The following is a 23,961-nucleotide window of genomic DNA, read 5'->3' as shown; positions in this document are numbered from 1 at the left end:
GTTACTTCTAAAACTATACATTATTTATTTCATTTTTTGAATGAAAGTATCTTCGTAAACACACAAAATATTTTGTGACGTTGCAATTATACAACACACAATATCTGCTTCTTCATACTGACGTTACTGTGTTCCCTCTCGTGAGGTACGGGCCGAGAGAGAACACAGGGTGCGAACCGATCATGTTCTTATGCCCGCACAGGGTGCGGACCGGTCACCTAGTAAATCATTATACCCAAAAATAAACCTATATAGATAAGTACGAGTCAAATACTCTAGATACTTACCAGCTGGGACTGGGAATGAGTAAAGAGAGACTTCATGTATAAAAAGCAAACCATAGAGAAACAAAACAAAAAAGGTCACCAAAGCTCAGTGATAAGTCTGGAAACTAGGATGAGCCTATCTCCCACGCACGATCCTGAATCTCCCTATTATCTTGATCCAGATTTTCGACCGGAAAACAAGCTCTCTACGGTTATACTCCGCGAAGCCGAAGACAACTACTTCGCAAGGAAAAGAGATATTGTTGAATCCCTTGGAATCAGGAAGAAAACAGGTTTCGTCGACGGCACCCTCGTTAGACCCGACCCTTCCTCACCGTTTTACGACGCATGGAAACAGTGTAACGAGATGGTCACGTGTTGGCTGCTAAACTCGGTGAGCCCAGCGCTGCAGTACTATGTGTTTTTCGCCGAGACGGCGCATAAAGCCTGGGATGATATCCGTCGTATATTTGCCCCTAGCTCCGAGTTTAAGATCTACGATCTTCGACGTAAGATCGCAACGATGACTCAAGGCGGTGGTTCAGTCGCCAGTTTTTTCGCGAAGCTGGATCTTGCTTCGCAGGAGCTGTCTGAGTATGATCCCGTGCCGGAGTGTTTATGCGAAGGTTGCACGTGCGAGATCTCGAAACGGGCTAAAGAGACGAGAGACAAGGAGAAGGCTTTCGGGTTTCTGATTGGTTCGAACAATGACGTGGACATCACGCATTCTCTTGTCTATGCTCTTAACGTCGATTGGAAGATCCATCAGCTTCGCGAGACGACCGCGATGCCCATGCAAGGTGGTCGCTCGCTGGCCGTCTATTTCCAGGAACTGGATCTTGCTTGGCAGGAGCTGTTGGAGTATCATCCGTTGCCGGAGTGTGCCTGCGGCGGTTGTGTGTGCGACGTGGCGAAAAGGGCCTCAGAGGCGAGAGAGAAGGAGAAGCTTTTCGGGTTTCTGATGGGTTTGGATAGAAAACTTGGCAAAGGGATGGCACGAATCATGCTTATGAAACCTCGTCCTTCTTTTAACGAAGCTTATTCTCTTTTGGTTGACTGGACCACCTCTTGAACATTCTCCCCATTTCATTCTCTTTGTCCGCTCATATTCAACTCACATCTTTTATTCTATGAAAATTCACCAAACCAAAATCGTGTTTTGGATTGCATCAGCAAGTGCGTCCTTTTCTCCCAAATTACTTACTATTTGTATTAAAGTTACTGTCACTAGCATAACTAGATCAACATGTTGATGTCTTTCACTAGCCTGATATACAAGTAACCATGTGTTTGTTGTTTTTAGTTTTCATTCACTGAAAACACAGAGGGCCACCATGAATTTCTTATAATATGAACTGTCTCAATGCCAGTGCACATGACTCCTCTCTTCTGTATGTCCTAATGGAATATGTGCGTTTTTTAGTCAGTAAATTGCCTCTCCACTAGAAGTATATATGGCTGGCGAGTCACAACTTCACCGCTTCTCTACAAAACCTGATTGGTGATGTGAGTTTTGTTTCTGTTATTTTCACTCGCAGTCTCCTACTTACACGCTTAGGGAAGCTGAGTGAGTTAGATACTGTTACCGCGTACCATCATAATAAAGTATCATTTGTACACACCCAAATGCTTAACTCTTCTCCCTAAAAGCTGTTTTCTTCTTGTATTGCTTGAAACCAGAAGCAGCTTTTGGTTTGGTCAGTCCTTAATTAATATTTTGGGCTGAGGAGAACCAAGGCTCAATCAAACCACACCAACCACATCTAGCAAATAAAATAATCTACTTGACTAGTTTCATTCTTTTTTCAAAGATGTGATGGTTTTCCAAAATTTTGGGTATTCTCTCACAAAAAAAATTGTCATAATAGAAGATATCTTGATACCTATTCAGGAGGGCCACCATGATTTTCTTATAACATGAACTGTCTCAATGCCAGTGCACATGACTCCTCTCTTCTGTATGTCCTAATGGAATATGTGTGTCGTTCTCGATCAGTAAAAAACTTCTCAACAAGAAGTATATATTGCTGAGGAGTCACAACTTCACCCCTTGTCTACAAAACCTGATTGGTGATGTGAGTTTTGTTTCTGTTATTTTTCACTCTCGCAGCGTCCTACTTACACGCTTAGGGAAGCTGAGTCAGATATTGTTACCATCTGCTTTTCCTCTTGATATTGCTTCAAGCCAAGAAGGCAAGAACAGCTTTTGGTTTGGTCTAGGAAAATTAAATGTATAAATCAGAAAACAGTCTAAGGAAACGTGAAAATTAGAAATAGAGTGAAATGTTTGAGTTTAAAAAAAAAATTGGTTGAAAGTGTAATTATTTTGAAGTCGGTGTGTTAAACCAAACACACAAACCACATCGAACAGATAACATAATCTTACTTGAATAGTTTTATCCTTTTTCAAAGATGTGGGTGTGGGGGGGGGGGGGGGGGTTTCCCAAATTTTTGGGTATTAATTCCTGATGAAACATATAAATGTCATTTGGTTTAAATCTAACGTGGTGTCGTTCTGGTGACATCAACCATTTCTAATATATAAAATAAATTTAAATTTTTGTATGGTTTATATATGGGAAGTTTACTAGAATGTTACATATTTTAGGTGTATTTACTAGAATGATACAGATCTTTTTTTTATTACTAGAATATTTTTGATACCAAGCGTACCCTTTTTTTACGTTATGAGAAAAAACGTATTTACGAGAATGCCATTACTTTTCGCTGCCACGTAGGCAAAAAACCGGCGCCACGGAGGAATTCGCGTCCGTATTTTCATTAAGTCAGCTGTTAAGCGATAGATACGTAGTTACGGCCGATTTATCTTTACGTTACGGCTGACTTAATACATACGACTGACTTAAGAGAAAGTGGCTGACTTAAAACTATAAGTCAGCTTGCCGATACAACTGATTTACAAAAATCCGGCTGAGTTATGTGACCACGGCTGACTTAATGATACAAATGACGGCTGACTTATACATCGGCGGTTTGATTTCTGGAAAATTTGGCTGAGTCGTGGTTAAGAAACGGCTGAGAAACTTTTTTTCAGCTGAGTAAAGGAACATGGATGGGCTGGGTTGGGTTATTGAAGCCACGGCTGAGTTATGGGATGCTGTTACGACTGGGTTTGTATTAGTCAGCCGTTAAAGCATGGATAAACAGTAAACTCAGCTGCTTTGCGGCTGACGTATGAGCGAAAGATTAATTACTAGAATGTTCTCGTTTGATGGCTAATTTACGTAACGATACGGCTGGCATATGGTTGTTCATCCTTATTGCGGCTAACTTACTGTCAAAAGATTAATTACTAGAATGTTTCCATGTATCGGCTGACAAAGTGTAAACATGATGGCTGAATTATTTTGGCTGAGTTACTGATTTGTTTGTCGGCTGATTAACCGATGTTCCATGTCATCTGCCATGTCATCAACTCGGATTTGACATGTCATCACTAACGGTCGCCCAATTTACAACTGAGTTACGAGACCTTTCAGTTGTCTTCTTCATCTTATTTTTGAATGATTACACAGCCTTTCTTTTCTTCTTCATCATCTCAGTTATCTATCCTCTTCATCTTTCTCATATGGTAATGGATCCCGTTATTATTGTTTCCGGTAAATGGATTATGAAAAAACGATATGTATTCAACGTCGACAGTAGAGGGTGTAGAGTTCTTCATTTAGGTGAGAAAACTAAACTTGAAGATTTCACAAAGTCTGTCATCGACGATTACGGTTTGAATGATTTGAAGGTTCATATTCTGCTTAGCTACATGTTTTCGAATAAAACATTGAAAACAATGGCGCACAACACTCCACCAGTTTACGTGTCCAACACTCGACAATTGCAATGTTTTCTAAGCTTAAAGAAAAGCGAACAACTACGTCTCTGTGTGGAGATTACAGAGAAAAAGGATGACAGCTCAGACGTAGAAGCTTCAGAAGAAGAAGCTTCAGAAGAAGAAGCTTCAGAAGAAGACGCTTCAGAAGAAGAAGCTTTAGAAGAAGAAGCTTTAGAAGTTGAGTCTATAGAGAATGGGAGTTACGATGGTTGCAGTTTGGAGGATGAACAAGATGAAATTGAGAATGACTGCTTTAGTAACGTTGAAATACACGACGTAGCCGGAGAAGATGAAATAGGCAAAGAAAACGAAGAAGATGATGAATTTGAAAGTCGATTTGATATGTTCGATGACTCGGACGGTGCGTCATCTGAAGATGATAACTTCAGCACATACGGTGAGTCTCCTATCGAAGAAGACGAAGATTCACCAACGCTACCTTCCAAGAAGAGATATCAGAACTTCTTGATGAGCGAATCTAAAGGGAATCTGGAGGTTTTGAAGTTGGAGATGTCGTCGTTAGACCTTGCGGTAGGACAACGATACTTGACTAAAAAGCATTTGAAGAGACGACTGAAACTTTTTACAGTGAGGCATCAATTTGATTTTGATGTAGAAATATCAAACCTGACAACATACGTTGTTAAGTGTTGGGTTGATGGATGTACATGGAGAGTTCGTGCATCTACCGAAGGATTGTCCCCGCAGTTTTATATTCGTATTTACGACTCGGATCATGCATGTTCTGTAACTGAGCGTTCTAATCGATCTCGAAATGCAACACCGGATATTTTAGGAGAGTTGTACAAGAACTTTCTCGGCGACGTTGGTCCGGCCGTTCGCCCTGAGAGTGTCGGAATAGCTATCACTAAGCAGTTTGGTGTAAAGGTAATTATGTTACAACGGCTGAGTTATGGTAGAGTATAGGCTGGGTTATTTTATGTTAGAAATGGCTGAGTTACAAAACTATGGTTGAGTTATGTTTACGTTGTGACCGTCTTAATGATATGATGTGGCTGAGTTATGTAAATTGTTTTTTCATGTGAGCAGATGGAATATTGGAAATCACACCGGACGCTTAAATGTGCAAGGGAAATCGATGAGGGCACACCTGAGTGTGGTTTTGAACTCTTGCCTTCTTACTTATACATGATAAGAAGGGCAAATCCGAATACAGTTACGCGTCTTCAAATCGATGAGCTTGGAAGATTCATGTATGTGTTTCTTGCGTTTGGTGCGAGCGTTAATGGGTTTCCTTTCATGCGCAAAGTTGTTGTCGTCGACGGTACGTTTCTTAATGGTAAATATAAAGGGACGCTACTCACAGCACTAGCTCAGGATGGTAACTTTCAGATTTTTCCAATAGCCTTCGCAGTGGTTGACACTGAAAATGATGATTCGTGGAATTGGTTTTTTACGCAACTAAAAGTGTTGATTCCTGACCAGGAGGGTCTTGCGATAATATCAGATAGGCATAACTCGATAGGGAAAGCAATTACAAATGTGTATCCGTTAGCTGCTCGTGGAATATGCACCTATCATTTGTATAAAAACATATTGGGACGGTACAAAGGAAAAGATGTATTTCGGCTGGTGAAGAAAGCGGCGAGATGTTTTAGAATGTCTGACTTTGATATGATTTTCGAGGAGATTGAAGCACTTAATCCTGATCTCCACGGCTACCTCGAAAGAGCTGATGTCAGACTGTGGACACGTGTTTATTTCCCGGGCGAGAGGTACAATTTGATGACTACGAACATAGCGGAATCAATGAACAGAGCATTATCGCATGCTAGAGGTCTTAACATTGTTCGAATATTGGAATCGATACGGGTTATGATGACCAGATGGTTTGCTGAACGAAGAGTGGATGCCAGATCGCAGTCAACCACACTCACGCGCGGTGTGGAGAAACTATTACAAGTAAGTCAGTCGTAACAGTAAAATAAGTCAGTCTTTAAATCTAATAAGTCAGTCGTTATATTGCATAAGCCAGCTTTATAAATAATAAGTAAGCCGTTTCACGAATATTGGGTTTTGTTAATAGGGACGTGTAAGTGCCTCCCGGGATTGGACGGTTCAAAGGATTGATGACCATCACACTGAAGTTAAATATGGCGCTGCTGGCGAGTCTTTGAATGTTGTTAATTTGGTTGAGCGAAAGTGCACATGTCGGCGTTTCGATGTCGAGAAAATACCATGTGTACACGCAATCGCAGCTGCAGAGGAAAGAAATGTTTCTCGTATATCACTGTGCAGTCCTTACTATAAAAGCACTTATTTAGCTAGCGCATACGCTGAATCGGTCATGCCGGTTGACTCAGCGCTACCTGTTCCAGATAACGTGGCTAACGTACAGTGCTTTCCACCGTTTATTCGTCAACAACCGGGAAGACCTAAAAAAAATAGGATGAAATCTGCTTTAGAAGTTGCACTTGCAAACAAACGTCCTAGGAAAGAGCACATATGTTCTCGTTGCAGTCAAAGTGGACATAATGCGAGAACTTGTCCGATATAAGCAATTGCTTTTCATGTTGTTTTGTAATACGGCTGGGTTTTGTGTTGTAATACGGCTGGGTTTTGTGTTGTAATACGGCTGGGTTTTATTTTCATTGATTTGCACAACGGCTGGATTATTAATTGTAATACGGCTGGGTTTTGTGTTGTAATACGGCTGGATTTTTTTTGTTTTAATGTTCTATGACGGCTGCGTTAATGTTTTTCAAATTTTGTATTGTGGTTGGGTTTTATTTTCATTGATTTGCATACGGCTGGATTTTCAAGTTTGTATTGGCATTTTCGACTAGCCCGCTTCCCATTACTCAAGAGAGACACAGACATCGAAAAACGAAATGTCCGTACTTAATTGCCCTACGTTACGTAATAGCCCCTACGTAATTATTGATTTTAAAGTGGAATACGAAAGTAGCGAATTAAATTAAGAGAAATTAATCTTCATTGGCTGAGATAATGTTACTCACACGCCTAATAATTGTCGTGATTTCTAATGTCAGCTCTTTTATTCAAACGCAGTTGAAAAAAACTTCCCCGCTAGAAACACGAAACGTCGCGAAGTCAACTAAGGCTGAGTTATTGTAATACACGGCTGAGTTATGGATTAAATTCCCGCTCAAAATAAGAAATAAGAAACGCCGCGATACGAAACTACAACCGTTAACTGCAGATAAATAAGGTACTTCTCAAACAATTACACATCTTCAACTCTCTATCTTTTACACAACTGTCCTCTCAGAGAAAATGGAATATTTCCCTCTGCTTGAATTGCCTGAAGATCTTCAGGCAATGGTGGTTGAACGTGTGGCCCGTAACTCCTTCCAAGATCTCTACCGCCTCAGAGCATCGTCCAGGTCGATGAAGGCGTTAGCAGAGATGCGTAGGGTATACCATTATTTCGATGTGTTATCCTTTCCCTGGGGTCTCATTATGCCATCTCAGTTGTTGAAAACTTGCTACGCTGAGAACAATCCAAGCACAATTTATGTAAAGGGTGTACAGTTTTTCTACTCATACGATGAGCAAGATTATGGCCTTTCTCTCATCAAGCGTGCAGCAGATGCAGGATATGAGCGTGCAGTGTATACACACGCTATGACTCAAGCAATCTTTTACGGTGATGCGCAGTATTTTCGGAGAATTCCAAAAGCAACTGTTGACAGGGTCGGGAAACTTGTTCGAGATGCGAAATGGGGATGGGGTTTGTGGCATACTGACGAGTTCCGTCAAATTAAGGCCATGTTCACTTCTACTTATGTTCCGTCCTTCTACATTTGCCAATGTGCAAATGTTGTGGACCGACAATGTCTCTGCCTATGGCACATTGATGTGACTAAGGACGACAACATGTGTGAGCGCTGTTTCTGGATCAAAGAGATTTCCTTGTTCTTTCGTGATTTTGAACCGATAAGCCTGTTTAGGGACACAAGTAACTAGTGAAGATGTCTCTGCATCAGAATCTTATCTTTTTTATGTTTTTTGCTATGCCATTATGTATGTCGAACAAAAAAATTATATATTCTGTTTTTATGGCTGACTTATTTTCTTATGGCTGAGTTATTTTCATCTTATGGCTGTGTTATTTTCATCTTATGGCTGACTTATTTTCATCTTATGGCTGAGTTATTTTCATCTTATGGCTGAGTTATTTTCATCTTATGTTTTGATTGTTTTTTGATTGTTCACCTAAACGTTAAGACTGATATTATTACATGTTACGGCTGAGTTGTTGTTTCGGAAGAAATTAACAACGGCTGAGTTAAATCCGAGTTACATAAACATAGACTGACTTATGAGTACAGAATCTGAGTAAACAAAGAAGTAGTAGTAGCAACTAATACATTTAAGACTTCATCCTAAGACATTCAATAATTCTTATGATCTCAGTTATGTCTTTCTTCATATCATCTAATTCTGCTTTTATAGCGGCCAAATCCTGCTCTATCGTCGCGAGTTTGTTTGCCACAACTACAAACTCTTCATCATGTGCTTCATCAAGCCATTTGAAAACATGGTTTTGACCCGAATTTGCTCCACATCGATAAAATCTTCTACCCGGATTCTTTATTGTACCTGACGTTAACACAATGGTAGCAGCTCCACAGTCGCACGTCCTTGGAATTCCACGCTGTAGATCCATCTAATTTATACATCATAGCACACAAAAATAATGCAAAATCGAACAAGGCCAAAATACAAAAAATAATTCAAAATCGATTTTGGACGAAAGAGACTTACTTTAGGTTTTAGAAGTCGACTCTGGTTTTTCCTTTATCTTTTACTTGTAAATATTGGAAATATAATAGGGAAATCATATTAAATATAAAGATCACGCGTGTCCAAATAAAATAAACATATAATGACCTCGATATCGTAAATTACTCGGACATGCGTGTCAGGACATAACTCGACACTGAGTTAAATTATGTATGACTCTTTTGGCCAACTTTTATTTTTCGACATCATTAAATATTAACAATTTTACGGCTGAGGTTTAGTTTTCGGTATTATTAATTATTAACAATGTTACGGCTGAGTTTTATTCTTCGGCATTATTAATTATTAACAATGTTACGGCTGAGTTATATTTTCCGGCATTATTTACTTTACACAAGGAAAAAAAAAAGAAATCATTTTCGTCCCAACGCGAAAAAAAAAAGAAAAGCTCTCGACGACAGGCGATTTCGAAGCGTCTCGATACGAAGGTAAAACCGAAGCCTCTCTTTTGCAGATTTGTGGATTCAGCTTAGGTTCGATGATGTTTTCTTCCCATTCTTTTCTTGTTTGCAGATGCCTAATTCGCACAAACCTCATTTCTTGAAGCCTCTGCTTCCCGATTTCCACAGTGGCGTGGTAGACACACACTCTCTATTTCTCATGTGTATATGTTCCTATTTTAGAGTTTGCTTAACTTTGGCTTTTCTGACCTGCAGACAATACCACTTGGCTTCTTCTCACAGCACATAGAAGGGAAGACAAACCGGAAAACATGGAAACTAAGATCGGACGCTACAGATCAAACTTGGGAAGTGATACAAGAAGGCAGGAGACTCACCGGAGGTTGGAAAGATTTCACCACAGCACATGACCTTCAAATCGGTGACATTGTCATCTTCAAACACGAAGGAGATATGGTGTTTCATGTCACACCATTTGGTCCTAGCTGTTGTGAGATTCAGTATACACATCCTCACATCATCAAGGAAGAAGCCGATGCGGATGATGCTCCTTCTTTCTCATTTGACTATTGTTTTCAGGCTGAGGTCACTGCTTCGAATCTAAAAGAAGACAAACTTGTGAGTCGATTTTCAGTTATAGACCATATTTAGTTAGTTATTAACATATGGTTTGATCTGTTCAGTGTCTTTACGTTCTGTGTTTGCAGTATTTAGTTAGTTATTAACATATGGTTTGATCTGTTCTGTGTCTTTACGTTCTGTGTTTGCAGTATCTTCCTGAGGGAGCTACGACTTGTACTGCTTTGAACAAACAATGCCAAGAGATAATACTTGTCAACAAAGAGGGAAATTCATGGACTGTGAGTTTGCGATTTAGCGAAGCAGACGGCATGTATTACATCAGAAGAGGCTGGAGAAAGTTCTGTCGTGCTAACAGATGCGCCATAGGAGACTTATTTGTGTTCAATGTGGTTGGAGATGGGAAAACTACTCCACTAATGTGTGTATGTCCGGAAAGGGAAGAGTGATTTTGAACCTAAACTTATGTATGTCGAACCAGAAATTTATGTATGTCTCTTTTTATGGCTGACTAATATTCATATTATGGTTGAGTTATTGTTTATGTTATTGTTTGATTATGACTGACTTCCACTGAACGTTATAGCTGAGTTACTATCTTATTATGACTGACGAATACTCATATAATGGCTGGGTTATTGTTTGATTATGACTTAATTAACGTAACGGCTGAGTTGCAGTGAACGTTATAACTGAGTTATTAAAACATTATGACTGACGAATACTCATATTATGGCTGGGTTATTGTTTGATAGTGACTTAATTAACGTAACGGCTGAATTGCAGTGAACGTTATAACTGAGTTATTAAAACGTTATGACTGACGAATACTCGTATTATGGCTGGGTTATTGTTTGATTATGAATTAATTAACGTACTGGCTGAGTTGCATTGAACGTAATAGCTGAGTTACTAAAAACATTGCGTCTAAATTATGATTACAACACATGACTACGCAAAGAAATAGTGCCAAAATATGGCCATACCAAACCCACAAACCACCACTGGAAACATCAAACACTTCATCTTTTCCGCTTTACCGAGTTCTTTCTCCAACCGACCAACGTCTACTCTCAGATCTGATATGCCTTTGGTCATGTCACTCATCACCGATTTCATATCTTCTACCTCTTCCACCAAGCACTCGTCCGCCCATTTGAATAAATGTCTCTGATTTCACCAACATGCCCAGCTCTTAGTATCACATTGACAGTATAATGAATAAAATTAAAAATCAAACCTTAATATATCCTTTGCGACAGCAATAGTACAGTCTTCCTGGATTAGCCCGTGATGCAGATGTACATAATTCAGCGGGTTCACCACACCAACACTGTTTCGGCGTTCCTCTTTCCACATGCCGGCGGTGAAAGTAAGTGTTACCAGACACAGATGATGAAGAAGACATTTTCTTTGAATGAAAGAGAAATTGGTGTGAAAGACAAAGTTAAAACAATAGTGGTAGTAATATAAAATCATTTTTTTTTAAAAATTCAAATAAAGAGGAATAATTTAAATTAATAAACTATTAAATGCCTCGATATTAGGTTTGAGCCGTATTTTTCCACACACTTGATGCACTTTAATTATTACAGAACTCAATCAAATCAAGAAATACGAAAGGTTCTTTATTATTTTATCAAACACTTAAGTTGAATTCGTATTACGGCTGTGTTAGCGTCTATATTTTGGCTGAGTTAACGTAGACGTATTGACTGAGTTACATTAAAAATAACAATACCTCGATTATGTAAATAATCCGATACATGCGTGCCAGCCGTATAATAATGAGTCTCGATATTCTCAATGCAAACGAAATTTCTCGCACATAATAATAAGAGAATAAAGGTCTCTAATAATGGTCTCGATAATGTAATGACGGCCATAATAATAATTGAAAATAGCGTTAACTATGGCTTTGTATTTTTACAATATAAGGCTGAGTTATTAGTATCTTAATTCGTATTACGGCTGAGTTACTTAACTGAAACACGTTTGACGCAAACAATTCCGGCTGAGTTAAACAACTTATAAAACCTTAACGGCTGAGTTAAAAAACTTTGTAGAAACTTAACGGCTGAGTTAAACAACTTTATAGAAACTTAATGGCTGAGTTAAACAACTTATAAAAACTTAACAGCTGAGTTAAACAACTTTATAAAACTTAACGGCTGAGTTAAACAACTTTATAGAAACTTAACGGCTGAGTTAAACAACTTAATAGAAACTTAATGGCTGAGTTAAACAACTTTATAGAAACTTAACGGCTGAGTTAAACAACTTTACAAAACCTTGACGGCTGAATACAAACAAAAACAACAAATCAATTTCTAAAACCAAAATTATCAGGACCAAATTCTTCAAACATGTGGACAAGATCACGCCAAACTCTAGTTAGCATCCACGCAGGCTTCTCACCCCCATGTGCCCACCTCCTCTTCAAGAGGCGCATCTGACAACGAAACACCGTTCTGGCCACCAGATTAAAATTTGTCCAAACTTGAAAATTATATCTTCGTGCCCACGTGCGTTTGCGCTACAACAAAAAACCAATTTCCAAATGTAAGTGCTGTTATTATGTCTAATATCAAAAACAATTCAAAGATGTTGTCCTTACAGCGAGTTGAAGAAACCAGCGTTCCTTAAAATGATCGGGAATGGCGCGCCATGTCGGCCAATCATGAACCCATCCTTCTGCTAAAATCGACGGGATGGCCAGGGAGAGATCGCTTAGAAATTTAAACCAGATTACGCTGTCAAGCAAGACACCCGGGCCAGGGTATAGAACGGGAAGGTTTTCACGATTTTCAGAGTTTAGTATCTCATTGACTCTGTTCTCTAACCTTTCTGAATAACCAGGAACAATCATAACTTTGTAAGGCGATATAGAGATATTGTTTAGGTTTTCTAGTGAGATAAGGCGAGAAGGTGCAAGAGAAGGGGGCTATATATAGGGGAAGTATAGAACATTAAAGGTCGCGAGATAAAATATCTAAAATTTTCGCGCCATATGTAAATATTAACTTACACTAACAGGCTGAGTTATTAAAACCTTTACGGCTGATTTGTTGTTTGCCGTTTAGGGTATAGGGTTTAGTTATTTAGGGTTTGGGTTCCGAATAAGATTGTTTAGGGTTATGATTTATGATGTACGAACCACAAGATATGATAAATATCACAAATTCATAATAAATAACACAATAACAGTTTACGTGTTTTGAATCATGCTCACACCTCATATCACTGCCTAGAGTTTTAGGTACTCGTAAGAGACAACATATACCTCAAGATTATAATCGATTCCAAACTCGTATAGTCAACAAAGATCATGCTCACACATTGAGTTATTATTAATTATTTTGATAATTGGACTTTATATATAACATTCGAATGAAAAATTATTAATTATTTTGATTCTAGGGTATGTTTGAGGTATGACTGAGTTATCAATGAGTACTGGCTGAGTATTACTAATCGATACGACTGAGTTATTACTAGCTTAGTTATCAGACAGTTATCAGACATATATCCAAAGTCAAATAGTTAACATAACAACAAACACAGGTTCACAAACAAACACAGTTTCATTTTGACAACAAATTGTTCATTCCAACATTTCCTCCTTCCTCGAGGATATCTGCTGCCATCTTCACCCGTAACCCTTGAATATTACTATCGTTTATGCCATCAAAAGATACACCAAGCGCTAGACACTCCACAAACTTCAACGAATAAACCCCACAATCACCTGACATGTTGTTTTGTGGAATGTATCTTTTGCTCCTCCGTCTGAATGCGAACCTCTTCCTAGAATGCTTTCGGAGATCGGCAGGAATAAGCTCATTCAACATCCAGGGAAGCATCTCCAGTAGAGGTCTAAAAGCATTTAGCATTTTTTGCTCACTTTCGGGTGTTGACTCTCCATAGATTGGATCGTAGCAATCTATCTTCTCCTTGATCAGATCCACGTGAAACGCCACCCAGTGATTACCGCCGGTTTGAAGACATCCGTACACGTGATCCACATCTGCATACCACTTCAAGTTTGTTGTAAATTCTTCGGGGAATCTCCCGTTTACCAACGCTTCATAACCACTGTCTTTGAACTTGAACGAAGCAGGTTTCATCCTGAACTGCCTGTAATCGTAAGCCCAAGAACTTAACAACCAAGGGTCTATGAAACCAATCCGCTTGGACCAGAATGGAGTGGGATCTCGCATGGACCTTTGTATGAGGACGTTCATATACGCAGCGATATGCTAGACAAAGAAAAATAATAAGTCAGCCGTAATATAATGAATTAAATATATAAGTCAGCCTTTATAGAATATATAAGTCAGCCTTAATAAAGACTTACATTATCAAACACCCATCCATATTCTTTGTCAGGCCACGGTCTTTCATGCATGAGTATGCTGTAGAAGTCACTCTCATGATCAGCTGAGAGTTCTTCTGGTTTATCTTTAGGTGCTGGTGGTTTGGGTGGAATTGCCTTAATGTGTTGCTTCAGTTTTTCCAGTCGCGCCGGATCAACAGGTGCGCAAGGGTCGTATATTGCTGATGAAGGCGTAATGTTCTTCCTCATGCAAGTCGTCTGTCCATTGTCTCCAATGTACGGAAAAACTGGTGCTGAATCAAGGTTCGTCAATGAAAACCCTTGTGGAGATAACTTAACTGATTTCTCCCGAAGTTCCTTTATCACGGAAGATCTAATCAATTCAGCTGGCTCGACATCAGACTCCGCCGCCAATGCGTTATCTTCCGCAAGAACTTCGTCGTTCGTCACAACACATTCCTCAGACCGCTGTAACTCAGCCTCTTCTTCTTTCTTCTTCTTCGGTAACTCAGCCTCTTTTTCCTTCTTTTTTTTCGGTAACTCAGCCTCGTCTTCCTTCTTTTTCTTCTGTAACCCAGCCTCTTGTTTCTTTTGTAACTCAGCCGCTTTTCTCTTCTGTTTCTTCTCCTCGTTCTCTTTTTTCTTAGCCTCTTGCTTCTCCTTCCTCTTCAACGCAGCCTCTGCCCGCTGTGCTTTTTTCTTATCCTCGATAGCCTCATCCTTTACAGTAACAGTACGCTTGGCCTTGCCCCGTAAGCCGCGTCCATAGGCTGGAACGTTGGCATCCTTACCATCCTTAGCATCCTTAGTAATCTTTGCAGGAGAAACACTGATGAAATCAATTTCATTAAAATCATCAGCCAAAATCCTTCTCACCACTGTATCCTTCTCAAGCTCCGAATTCTTCTTTGCAGGGGTCTCAGCTAACGCTGGACTTTTGACTGACTTCTGCTGTTTCTGCTGCGCCGGCACCGGACTTTTGACAGCCTTCTCTTTCTGCTGCGGCGGCTCTGGACTTTTGACAGGCTTTTTCTGCTGCCGCGGTTCTGTCACTGGAGTTTTTACAGACTTCTCCTCCTGGGCCTGCGGTTCTACCACTGGACTTTTGTCCGACTTTTCCGGTGGCGACCTCCTACGAGGTGATGATGTCACCGATAAAGATTTTTCTACGCCGGCGGAGGAGAGTTTAGCATCGTTGTCGGGAATTTTCCTTTCCCCCAAAACTTTCAGACTCTGCTGCACTACAGCTTTCACCACGTTATCTAGGGTCTTCTCGTCCATCACTGGCCGGTTCCGGTCAAAATCGTAAGCGTCAAATTTTGCTGAAATATTCTGCAGAGCACTCACAAGATTCGTCAGAGTCGCTTTGTCCAATACAGCTTCCTCCTCGCTAGAACCCTTTCTCGTTTCAGCAGCTTCTTTCTTCTGCTTCTTTGTTGATGGCTCAGCTTCTGATGAAACTCCCTTCGTTTTCTTCTTCTTCTTCTTCTCATTCCCCTTCCCCTGCTCATCCCTCTGTACTTCCCAGAAACCTTTCACGTATCTACCTGCGTGTATGTCTTCTACCAACCTAACGAGTTGTGGGTCGTCAGGTTCATCCGACCATACAGGAAACATCTCTTCAATTGACTCCTTCATAACCATTCTCCTCAAACGGACCTGCAACACCAGTTTATCATAAACTCAGCCATCAAATAACACAAAACCAAGCCATCAAATAAATTAATTCGGTCACAATATAAAATAAACTCAGCCATCAAATAGACTAATTCGGCAACAATATAAAATAAACTCAACCATTAAGTAGCTGTTAACTCAGTCGTATAAGTAGCAGTTAAACATTACCTCGCCATGATCTTTGATTTCGTCAGACAAGACAGTATCAAAACTTGAACGTGTACGCCTTCCACCCCATCGCAAAAGAGGAACGTCTTCATTGTTGACCACTCTCCCAAACTTCTCACCGAAACAGACGATGGACTCATACGCCCAAACCAATAAAACGTCCTTCATGCCGCTTACTGTGTATGACTTTCCATCTGGAGACAGTGTTTTCAGAGAGTCAACAAGAACTTCGTATGCAGTCCGACCCCATGGATACGACCTCATGGCTTCATCGTCGAATACCCTTATTGCACTTTGAAAGGGTATCCTTGAATTGTGATGCAAACAGTACAGTCCCATGGCTTGAAGAAATAACATCCCCAACCACTTACGCTTTTCAAAACTCCAACCAGGACAGAACTCTAATGCTGCCTTCAGCTCATCATACTTGGGTCCCATCCCAAGCGGCACCTTCAACTCCTCCCAAAACTCTTTGTATTGATCAGGTTCAAAACTTTCTGTTGGCAATGGACCTGTGTTTAACCCAGTGATCTCACCAAACTCGAGCAAGCTAAACCTGATAACATCATCAACCACAACAGACCATATCTCCTTTTTATGCACTCGCAGCTGTCTACATAGCAGATAGTGTACGGTCCTACCAGACCAAATGCTTTCGCGTGAAAGTAGCCTAGCAACTACTCCAATGGGAGAGTTCACTAGTTCTTCCCACACATCGAATCCTATTGTTTCTTTAATGTGGGGGAAATGTCCTGCACGGAAATTATGATTAATATCTTTACCTTCTAGGTTAGAAGGGTAAAGTCTTGGAGGGTAATCACGTGGTTCGACTTGACTTACATCCATCTGATCATATAACACAACAATAATATTAAAATATATTAGGTCATATATATAACTCAGCCATAACATAATAATTACTCAGTTATAACATAACTATAACTCAGCCATAACATAATAATTACTCAGTTATAACATAACCATAACTCAGCCATAACATAATAATTACTCAGTTATAACATAACCATAACTCAGCCACAACAAAAAGCCCTAATTCAGACACAACAAAAGCCTAGACAGTCACATATTTCAGCCGCAACATAACCCTAACTCAGACACAACAAAATCCTCGACAAACCCATAGCACAGTTAACATAACCCTAACTCAGTCGCAACAAAAACCTCGACACACCCATATCACAGCCTCAACCAAAACACAAACAATCTCAGTCGCAATATATAACTGACCCACAAACTCAACCAAAATACAATATATAACGTCGCGACATCTTACCGGAAAAGATGAACTCGTTGATGAGAATGCGGTGAAGGCGATTTCGTACAGACGACGGTTTCTAAAAACTCCGACGAGACAGAGTTCAACGACAGAGAGTTATAGAGAGTTCAACGACAGAGAGTTAGAGAGAGTTCGAGGAAGTAAAGAACAATGTCGACGAGGGTTTCGAAGGGTGAGAGGATTTCGGTTTGCGGTTCCTTCTTCGACACAACACAGTTCTTCGTGTTCTTTTTTTTTTTTTTTTTGACAAAACCGTATGTATGATAGTGATAGTGATAGAGACGGTTTGGTTTCAGAAAATAACTGATGTGATGTGGATTTTTAATAACTGATGTGGCTTTGATCTTAAAAATTAGTTTCAGAAAATAAAACATAACAAAAGTCCCTTATTGTAAATTAATAGGAAAGAGAAAACATTCTAGTAATAAAACAAAGATGTACAACATTCTAGTAATAAATCATAAAATGTGTAACATTCTAGTAATTTTCTCTTTATATCTTTGATCAAAGGAAAATTTATACATCATATAAAACAAAATTTGTTAGTGCTTTCCTACAAATTAATTGTTTTTCATTTCAACATTGATTGTCAGTACCTTTTCAAACAGTAGCGGATAAAAATCATATAACGGCTAGTTGTCATCGTCTTTTCAAATTAGTAGCGGGATAAAAAGCTATCCCTAGAAAGTAGTGTACAAAGCTCAGAGAGCAGTGTCAATGGCGGAAAGTACCACGAGCCTATCTCCCGAATTCGATCCCAGATCTCCTTACTACGTCGATCCAGATTTCGAACCCAACGAGAATTTCCCTAAGGTTATACTAAGCCAAGCCGACGACAACTACTTCACCTGGAAGAATCTTTTCCTCCAATTCCTTCGAAGAAAGAACAAAACCGGGTTCGTCGACGGTACCGTAGAGATCCCCGAGCCTTCCTCGCCGTTGTATCAACCCTGGGAAGTGTGCAACGCGAGGGTTATGTCTTGGATGATGAGTTCGGTGAGCGAAGACTTACTAGCCCACGCGGCTTTCGCGGACACGGCGCGTAAAGCTTGGGAGGATCTCCGGAAGATATTCGTCCCGAGCGTGGATTTTAAGATCAACCAGCTTCGTCGGAGGATCTTGGCGATGAGGCAAGATGGTGACGAGGTGGCGAGGTATTTCGGGAGAATGAAGAGCGCTTGGATGGAGCTGAGGGAGTACGATCGCTTGCCGGAGTGCTCCTGTGGTGGCTGCCGTTGCGAGGTGAAGAAAAGAGCGGAGGAGGGGAGGGAGAAGGAGGAGTGTTACGCGTTTGTGATGGGTTTGGATGAAGATTTAGGATATGTGAGGACTCAGATCATGATGATGGATCCTCTTCCTTCGCTGGACGAAGCCTACGCGCTGGTTAATAACGAGGAGAATCTGAAGAATATGTTTGGTTGAAGAACAATCATCACAACTCTCTCTCTCTCTGTTTTATTGTTTAATGCTTTTCTTTAAAATCTGAGTGTTTCTTTCTATCTTGTGTTGTTTTGTAACCATAATGGTATCTCAATGTCAATATAAAAACAGCGGCCGGCTTCAATGTGAGTTTTGACAGAGCCGTGACTATTAAGTATCATCGGCTAGCTTTAAATGTTTAACGTTGCTACGGTCTTGATCCTATTGTAGCTAGTGCTACTCGTATCTGATGGGGTTGGACAGAGAACTTGACAAAGGGATGGCACGACACGAATCATATCATGCTAATGAAACCTTGTCCTTTTTTTAACCAACCCTATTCTCTTTTTGGTTAACTGGACCTCCTCCTGAACACTCTCTCATTTCATTCTTTTTGTTTGCGCTCATATTCAAATCACATCTTTCATTCATTTGCTTATCTCTATGAAAATTCACCAGAAAAACTTGGAATAGAAGCAGAGGAGTGAGGATAGGCAAGAGTTCCAGCAATTTACTCAGATGGTGTTCCCATGTAAGAGAAAGATCAAACATGGAACCATGCATATGATCGATAAGATGCCACTGGTAATGAAAATGAAATTCAAGAATGAAACTCATATTCACCTAACTCTGTGTGTTAATGTCACCAAGCAATACACACAAGATATCATATGGGTGAGATGGTTTCTATCTTTCTACTATCAGGTATTAGGCTTAGAAAGAGAAGTCCAAGGCCAAGTATAACCCAAGTAGTTACTTTTGAATATAGAAAATCATATTATCATTACGAACAGTAGCTGAATAGAAAAACAACCCTTAGAAAATATAAACAAACAGTATACAAAGCTGAGAGAGATGAAGACCAGATGCTGAAGAAACTAAGAAGCAGGTCCGTGATCATCATCAAATTATCTGTCTTTTTGTGCTTTCTTTTAAATTCTGGTGTTTCTTTCTTTTGTGTTTCTTTTGTATCCATAGTGGTATTTCTGATTTGTATTGAAATAATATTCAGGGGGAACCATGAACATGACTATTGAGGACATACAAGAGTCAGTCAAAAGCATAAATGTTCATGAATGTAAATGGACAACAGAGCAGAGAAACAATAAAAAAGAAATGACAATGTTCATTAAAAAAAAAAGACTTAGATGTGATTTTGACTGAGCTTTGACTAATAAAATGTCAGCGGCCACCTTCAATGTGCAACCTTGCTACATTCTTGATGCATAACCAGAGCTACTCATATCCCCTTGCGCTGATATGGTTTCAACATAGCTCAGTTGCTCATTCACCCTTGGCTCAGTATACCGATCCGACCACTGATGTTTGGTTTCCGAGACTTTCAAGCCCTCAAGCTTTGCAGCTACTTCTTTCATCTTCGGTCTTTCTTCTCCCATCAGTCTTGTGCACTCAACAGAAATTAGTGCAGCTTCCTGAATCTCCCTCCGATTATACTCGTTCATTACTTGGCTGTCTATAATCTCATTCAATCTTTTCTCTTTTGTGGCACAAGAAAAGTAACTCACCAAGTGTCTTGAGTACTCTGGCCTTTCAAAGCACAATGCCTTTTGACCTGAGAGAAGTTCCATCAGGACTACCCCAAAGCTGTAAACGTCACTCTTTTCATTCAGCAACCCTGTGGTGAAGTATTCTGGGTCTAGGTAACCCAGAGTGCCTTGTACCATAGTCGTGAGCTGCTCTTTGTTCATCGGTATCAGCTTTGAAGCACCAAAGTCTGCTACTTTGGCAGTTAAGTTCTCATCCAGGAGAATATTAGCAGTCTTGATGTCACGGTGGATGATTGGAATAGAAGCAGAAGAGTGAAGGTAGGCAAGAGTTCCAGCGACTTCTATTGCTATCCTCAGGCGGTGTTCCCATGTAAGAGAAGAATTAAACAAGGAACCGTCCAAGTGATCAAAAAGGGTGCCATTAGTTACAAACTCATAGACCAGCAAGGGAACTTCAGTCTCTAGACAGCAGCCCAAGAGCTTGACCATGTTCTTATGGTTGATCTGTGAAAGAACTAGCACTTCGTTGATGAACTGTTCGACTTGGCTACAATCTCCAAGCCTAGCTTTCTTTATAGCAACTACGGAGTTGTCCGGTAATATCCCTTTGTAGACTGTTCCCTGGCCTCCCTGCCCCAGGATCCTACTTTCGTCATAGCCATTAGTTGCTTCCTTCATTCCTTCTTCAGTAAAGATTTTGACATCAACATCTGATGGCCCTTCTCCTGAGAGTCGCTGCCTCAACACGCCACCACCGTTTTGCTCAAAGAATTGTTTCCGTAGCTCAATGTTTTTCATGTGTCTCATTCTCTGTTGTATACAGACAACAACAAGCAGGATGGCCATGAAGCCGACGGTTGTTCCTGATCATATCACCCATAAATGATTAGAGACTCGTTTTAATTCACACAAGATAAAATTAAGAACAAGTGAGGGAGGCTTACCAAGAACAATTATAATCGATCTATGGTTTTCAGGCTTGTGTTGACGCATACAGCCATTGGCTGTGGCATTCAAATCAAAACCAGATGGGCAACTACAAAGGAAGTGGCCCATAGTATTTACACAGGTGCTGGAACCTGAACAGTTATGTCTATGGATAGGACTACTATTAGTACACTCATTTATGTCTGTCCCAAGGAAAAAGATGCAACAAAAAATGTGTGAGGAAAACAATAAACGCTCAAAAGAAGAATGAAAGAAAGAAAAAAGAAGTTAAAACATAGTTACCTCGGCAACCTTCTTGAAGGTATGGATTCCCATCGTAACCAGCTTTACATTTGCAGTTATACCCGGTTCTTGTAGTAGAGTCCAAACATACGCTGTTCTGACCGCATATGCTTGTGCTTCCGACTTGCTTGCATGTCTGGTTTCCAATAGACCAATCCAGTACTACAGGGAACTCCGTAACATTCCGAAGATTCTGAAGATCTCGGTAAGGAGAGAAGCTAAACATATCTTCTTCGACAAGAAAGGCGTAGGAGCAAGGATTGAAGCTAAACATACCTTCTTCCCTGTCAACGCGACTTGAGCTGATTATGAAATGATTGCTCCCCTTAGGGACGGAGGTATGGCAGCAGCCTTCACCAGTACACAGCCCGTTTTCCTTTGGGATGGAATCGCATATGGACAGGCATCTAATCGAGTAGTTCTTGTTGTCATAAGTTGTGGTCATGAAGGCGTAAGTGTTACAACCCACGGCAGTGAACCTGTTCTTGTTGGAAAGGCTGAAGCTCCTTAGAGTTGTGTTGTAGGAAGTTCCCTCAGTCACATTTGTTGTGTTGTAGCAAGTGTAGGATCTAGGATTGAGGATGCGCATCTCACCGCTGTGAGAAATGTTGATCACTTGCAGGTTGGCAGCGAATAGCTCGTTTGTTGTTTCATTACAGGTGAGGTTGAAGCTATCTTGTCCGGCATAGTAACAATCAGTAGAAATGCCAAAAGGGTACTCGATTGAGACGTTGCCACATCTTGTTTGACAACCTCGCCGAGATTGACCATTAACCAGCTGTGAATAAACAATAGAGAAAATGGCTACCAAGAACAGACCATGCACCTTAATCATCTTCTCTCTGTCTTTCTTTCTTTCTTTTTTTCTTACTTTTGAGTGTTTTCTCATCTCCTTGAGGTGTTTGATTTCTTATAGGAGATGTATCTGTCTTTACTCGCAGCATTTCTAATCCAGCTATACAGACAGGACAATTTCAGTTGTAACGCAAGGAAGATGTTCGAGTACCCCAACCCAACGGCTACGTTAGCAAGTGACTACATTTTTTTTTGGTTGTATACTAAGATTACAACGGTTGGTAGGTGCAACGAATCGTCAAAATGTGAAGAAATGGTAGATAAATCCAGGCTATATTTGATTAATTACATGATTATTGAATAGAAAAACCATTAGACATTGGTCAGCTAGTACAAGTCAGTCTTCTTCGTCAACCCCCAGTTATCAGTCTTCTCTTCTTTCCTTGATATCATATTACCAAGCAAAGTGTCATTATAAGTGAAGATTTAGGACTAAGGGCAGCTTACAGCTGCAGTGGTCCAGAGGAGGATATCTACAAGTGTTTCTTAAATAAAATAAATATAAAGATGAAGCCTACGCGCTGGTTAATAAAGAGAAGAAGCTGAAGAATGTGTTCGCTTGAACAATCATCACAACTCTCTCTCTCTTTTATTGTCTAATGCTTTTCTATAAATCTGAGAGTTTAATTTCTTTTTATCTTGTGTTGTTTTGTAACCAAAATGGTATCTCAATGTCAGTATGAAATCTTCGGCCAGCCACACTGTGATTTGACAGAGCCCTGACTACTAAATATCAGCGGTGTTGAATCCTAAATCCAGTAACAAGGGATTTATAGACTAAACAAGAAATAAGAATGATTAATGGGGTCAGAAGTTTTGTTTAATGAAGTGTTTACAAAATGCCGAAGCAAAAAATACAAAAGAAGAATTCGTAGTTGTGAAGACGAACTCGGATTTCTCTCTACTTTATCTCTCTAGTCTTTTCTCTCTCTGCTCTTCTCTATTTATACCCTGCGTCTTTGCTGTTTCGTAGTGGTTGTATGTCAGGTAGTTGGTTCGGTAATCATCATCACCTTATCGCTTGCGTAAGCACTCTGTCTATAATTGGCGGTCGGTGCAGGCTACATGTCCTAGGCTTCTGTTCGTTGCGTGCGCCGCGAACGTCCTTCCTTCAACGTGGGTCTCTGCTGGGCTTTTCCTCCAATATCCAATTCGCGAATGGACCAGCGGTCCATCCTCCAACAAGCGGCTAGCTTAAATGTTCAACCTTGCTACGTTCTTGATTCTATCATATAGCTAGTGATACTCGTATCTGATGGGGTTGGACAGAGAACTTGGCAAAGGATGGTACGAATCATGCTAATGAAACCTTGTCCTTCTTTTAACCAAGCCTATTCTCTTTTGGTTTAACTGGACCTCCTCCTGAACACTCTCTCATTTCATTCTTTTTTGTTTGCGCTCATAGTCCTTTTATTCATTTGCTTAACTCTTCGCCCTTGTATTGCTTGAAACTAGGATCAGCTTTTGGTTTGGCAGTCCTTAATTAATATTTTGGGCTGAGGAGAACCCAAGGCTCTGTTACTTAAACCCAACTCTTTCGGATCTTTTTCTTATTTTCAAAAATCGTATGAATTTACTAGGACTTTA

At 40.1% G+C, this 23,961-nt stretch overlaps 4 protein-coding genes and 1 pseudogene across 4 annotated transcripts; 3 read left to right on the top strand and 2 right to left on the bottom strand.

The window, feature by feature from the left end:
* Positions 1-4,455: 4,455 nt before the first annotated feature.
* Positions 4,456-6,631, top strand: LOC106393420. Its single transcript, XM_013834121.1, has 3 exons — positions 4,456-5,001; positions 5,164-6,036; positions 6,161-6,631. The coding sequence occupies exons 1-3, from the start codon at positions 4,456-4,458 to the stop codon at positions 6,629-6,631; spliced, it is 1,890 nt and encodes a 629-aa protein (XP_013689575.1).
* A 1,676-nt stretch (positions 6,632-8,307) lies between these two features.
* LOC106436124 (B3 domain-containing protein REM10-like) lies at positions 8,308-11,651 on the top strand. Its single transcript, XM_048782555.1, has 4 exons — positions 8,308-9,332; positions 9,418-9,480; positions 9,561-9,923; positions 10,076-11,651. The coding sequence occupies exons 2-4, from the start codon at positions 9,418-9,420 to the stop codon at positions 10,331-10,333; spliced, it is 684 nt and encodes a 227-aa protein (XP_048638512.1). The 5' UTR covers positions 8,308-9,332; the 3' UTR covers positions 10,334-11,651.
* Positions 10,836-11,292, bottom strand: LOC125609914 (uncharacterized protein At4g04775-like). Its single transcript, XM_048781528.1, has 2 exons — positions 11,125-11,292; positions 10,836-11,054 (listed from the first exon to the last, which is right to left on the bottom strand). Exons 1-2 carry the CDS (start codon positions 11,290-11,292, stop codon positions 10,836-10,838), a joined length of 387 nt encoding a protein of 128 aa, XP_048637485.1.
* A 6,428-nt stretch (positions 11,652-18,079) lies between the features above and the next one.
* LOC106347339 lies at positions 18,080-18,784 on the top strand. The gene has a single exon (XM_013786861.3). It carries the CDS (start codon positions 18,080-18,082, stop codon positions 18,782-18,784), a length of 705 nt encoding a protein of 234 aa, XP_013642315.2.
* A 1,179-nt stretch (positions 18,785-19,963) lies between these two features.
* On the bottom strand, positions 19,964-22,354 carry LOC125610271 (annotated as a pseudogene).
* Between the last annotated feature and the right edge of the window lie 1,607 nt (positions 22,355-23,961).

This window comes from Brassica napus, chromosome A6 (assembly GCF_020379485.1).
Source record: "Brassica napus cultivar Da-Ae chromosome A6, Da-Ae, whole genome shotgun sequence".
Taxonomy (NCBI): Eukaryota; Viridiplantae; Streptophyta; class Magnoliopsida; order Brassicales; family Brassicaceae; genus Brassica; species Brassica napus.
This window is presented reverse-complemented; position numbering and strand designations above follow the sequence as displayed.

Bases quoted from the DNA above. Each gene is read 5' to 3' on its own strand.
- LOC125609914 (XM_048781528.1), bottom strand. From the start codon at position 11,292: ATGTCTTCTTCATCATCTGTGTCTGGTAACACTTACTTTCACCGCCGG. The intron at 11,055-11,124 runs GTTTGATTTTTA...TGGTGAAATCAG, and splicing joins GTCGCAAAGGATATATTAAG to AGACATTTATTCAAATGGGC.
- LOC106393420 (XM_013834121.1), top strand. From the start codon at position 4,456: ATGTTCGATGACTCGGACGGTGCGTCATCTGAAGATGATAACTTCAGC. The intron at 5,002-5,163 runs GTAATTATGTTA...TCATGTGAGCAG, and splicing joins CTAAGCAGTTTGGTGTAAAG to ATGGAATATTGGAAATCACA. The intron at 6,037-6,160 runs GTAAGTCAGTCG...TTTTGTTAATAG, and splicing joins GTGTGGAGAAACTATTACAA to GGACGTGTAAGTGCCTCCCG.
- LOC106436124 (XM_048782555.1), top strand. From the start codon at position 9,418: ATGCCTAATTCGCACAAACCTCATTTCTTGAAGCCTCTGCTTCCCGAT. The intron at 9,481-9,560 runs GTAGACACACAC...TCTGACCTGCAG, and splicing joins CCGATTTCCACAGTGGCGTG to ACAATACCACTTGGCTTCTT. The intron at 9,924-10,075 runs GTGAGTCGATTT...CTGTGTTTGCAG, and splicing joins ATCTAAAAGAAGACAAACTT to TATCTTCCTGAGGGAGCTAC.
- LOC106347339 (XM_013786861.3), top strand. From the start codon at position 18,080: ATGGCGGAAAGTACCACGAGCCTATCTCCCGAATTCGATCCCAGATCT.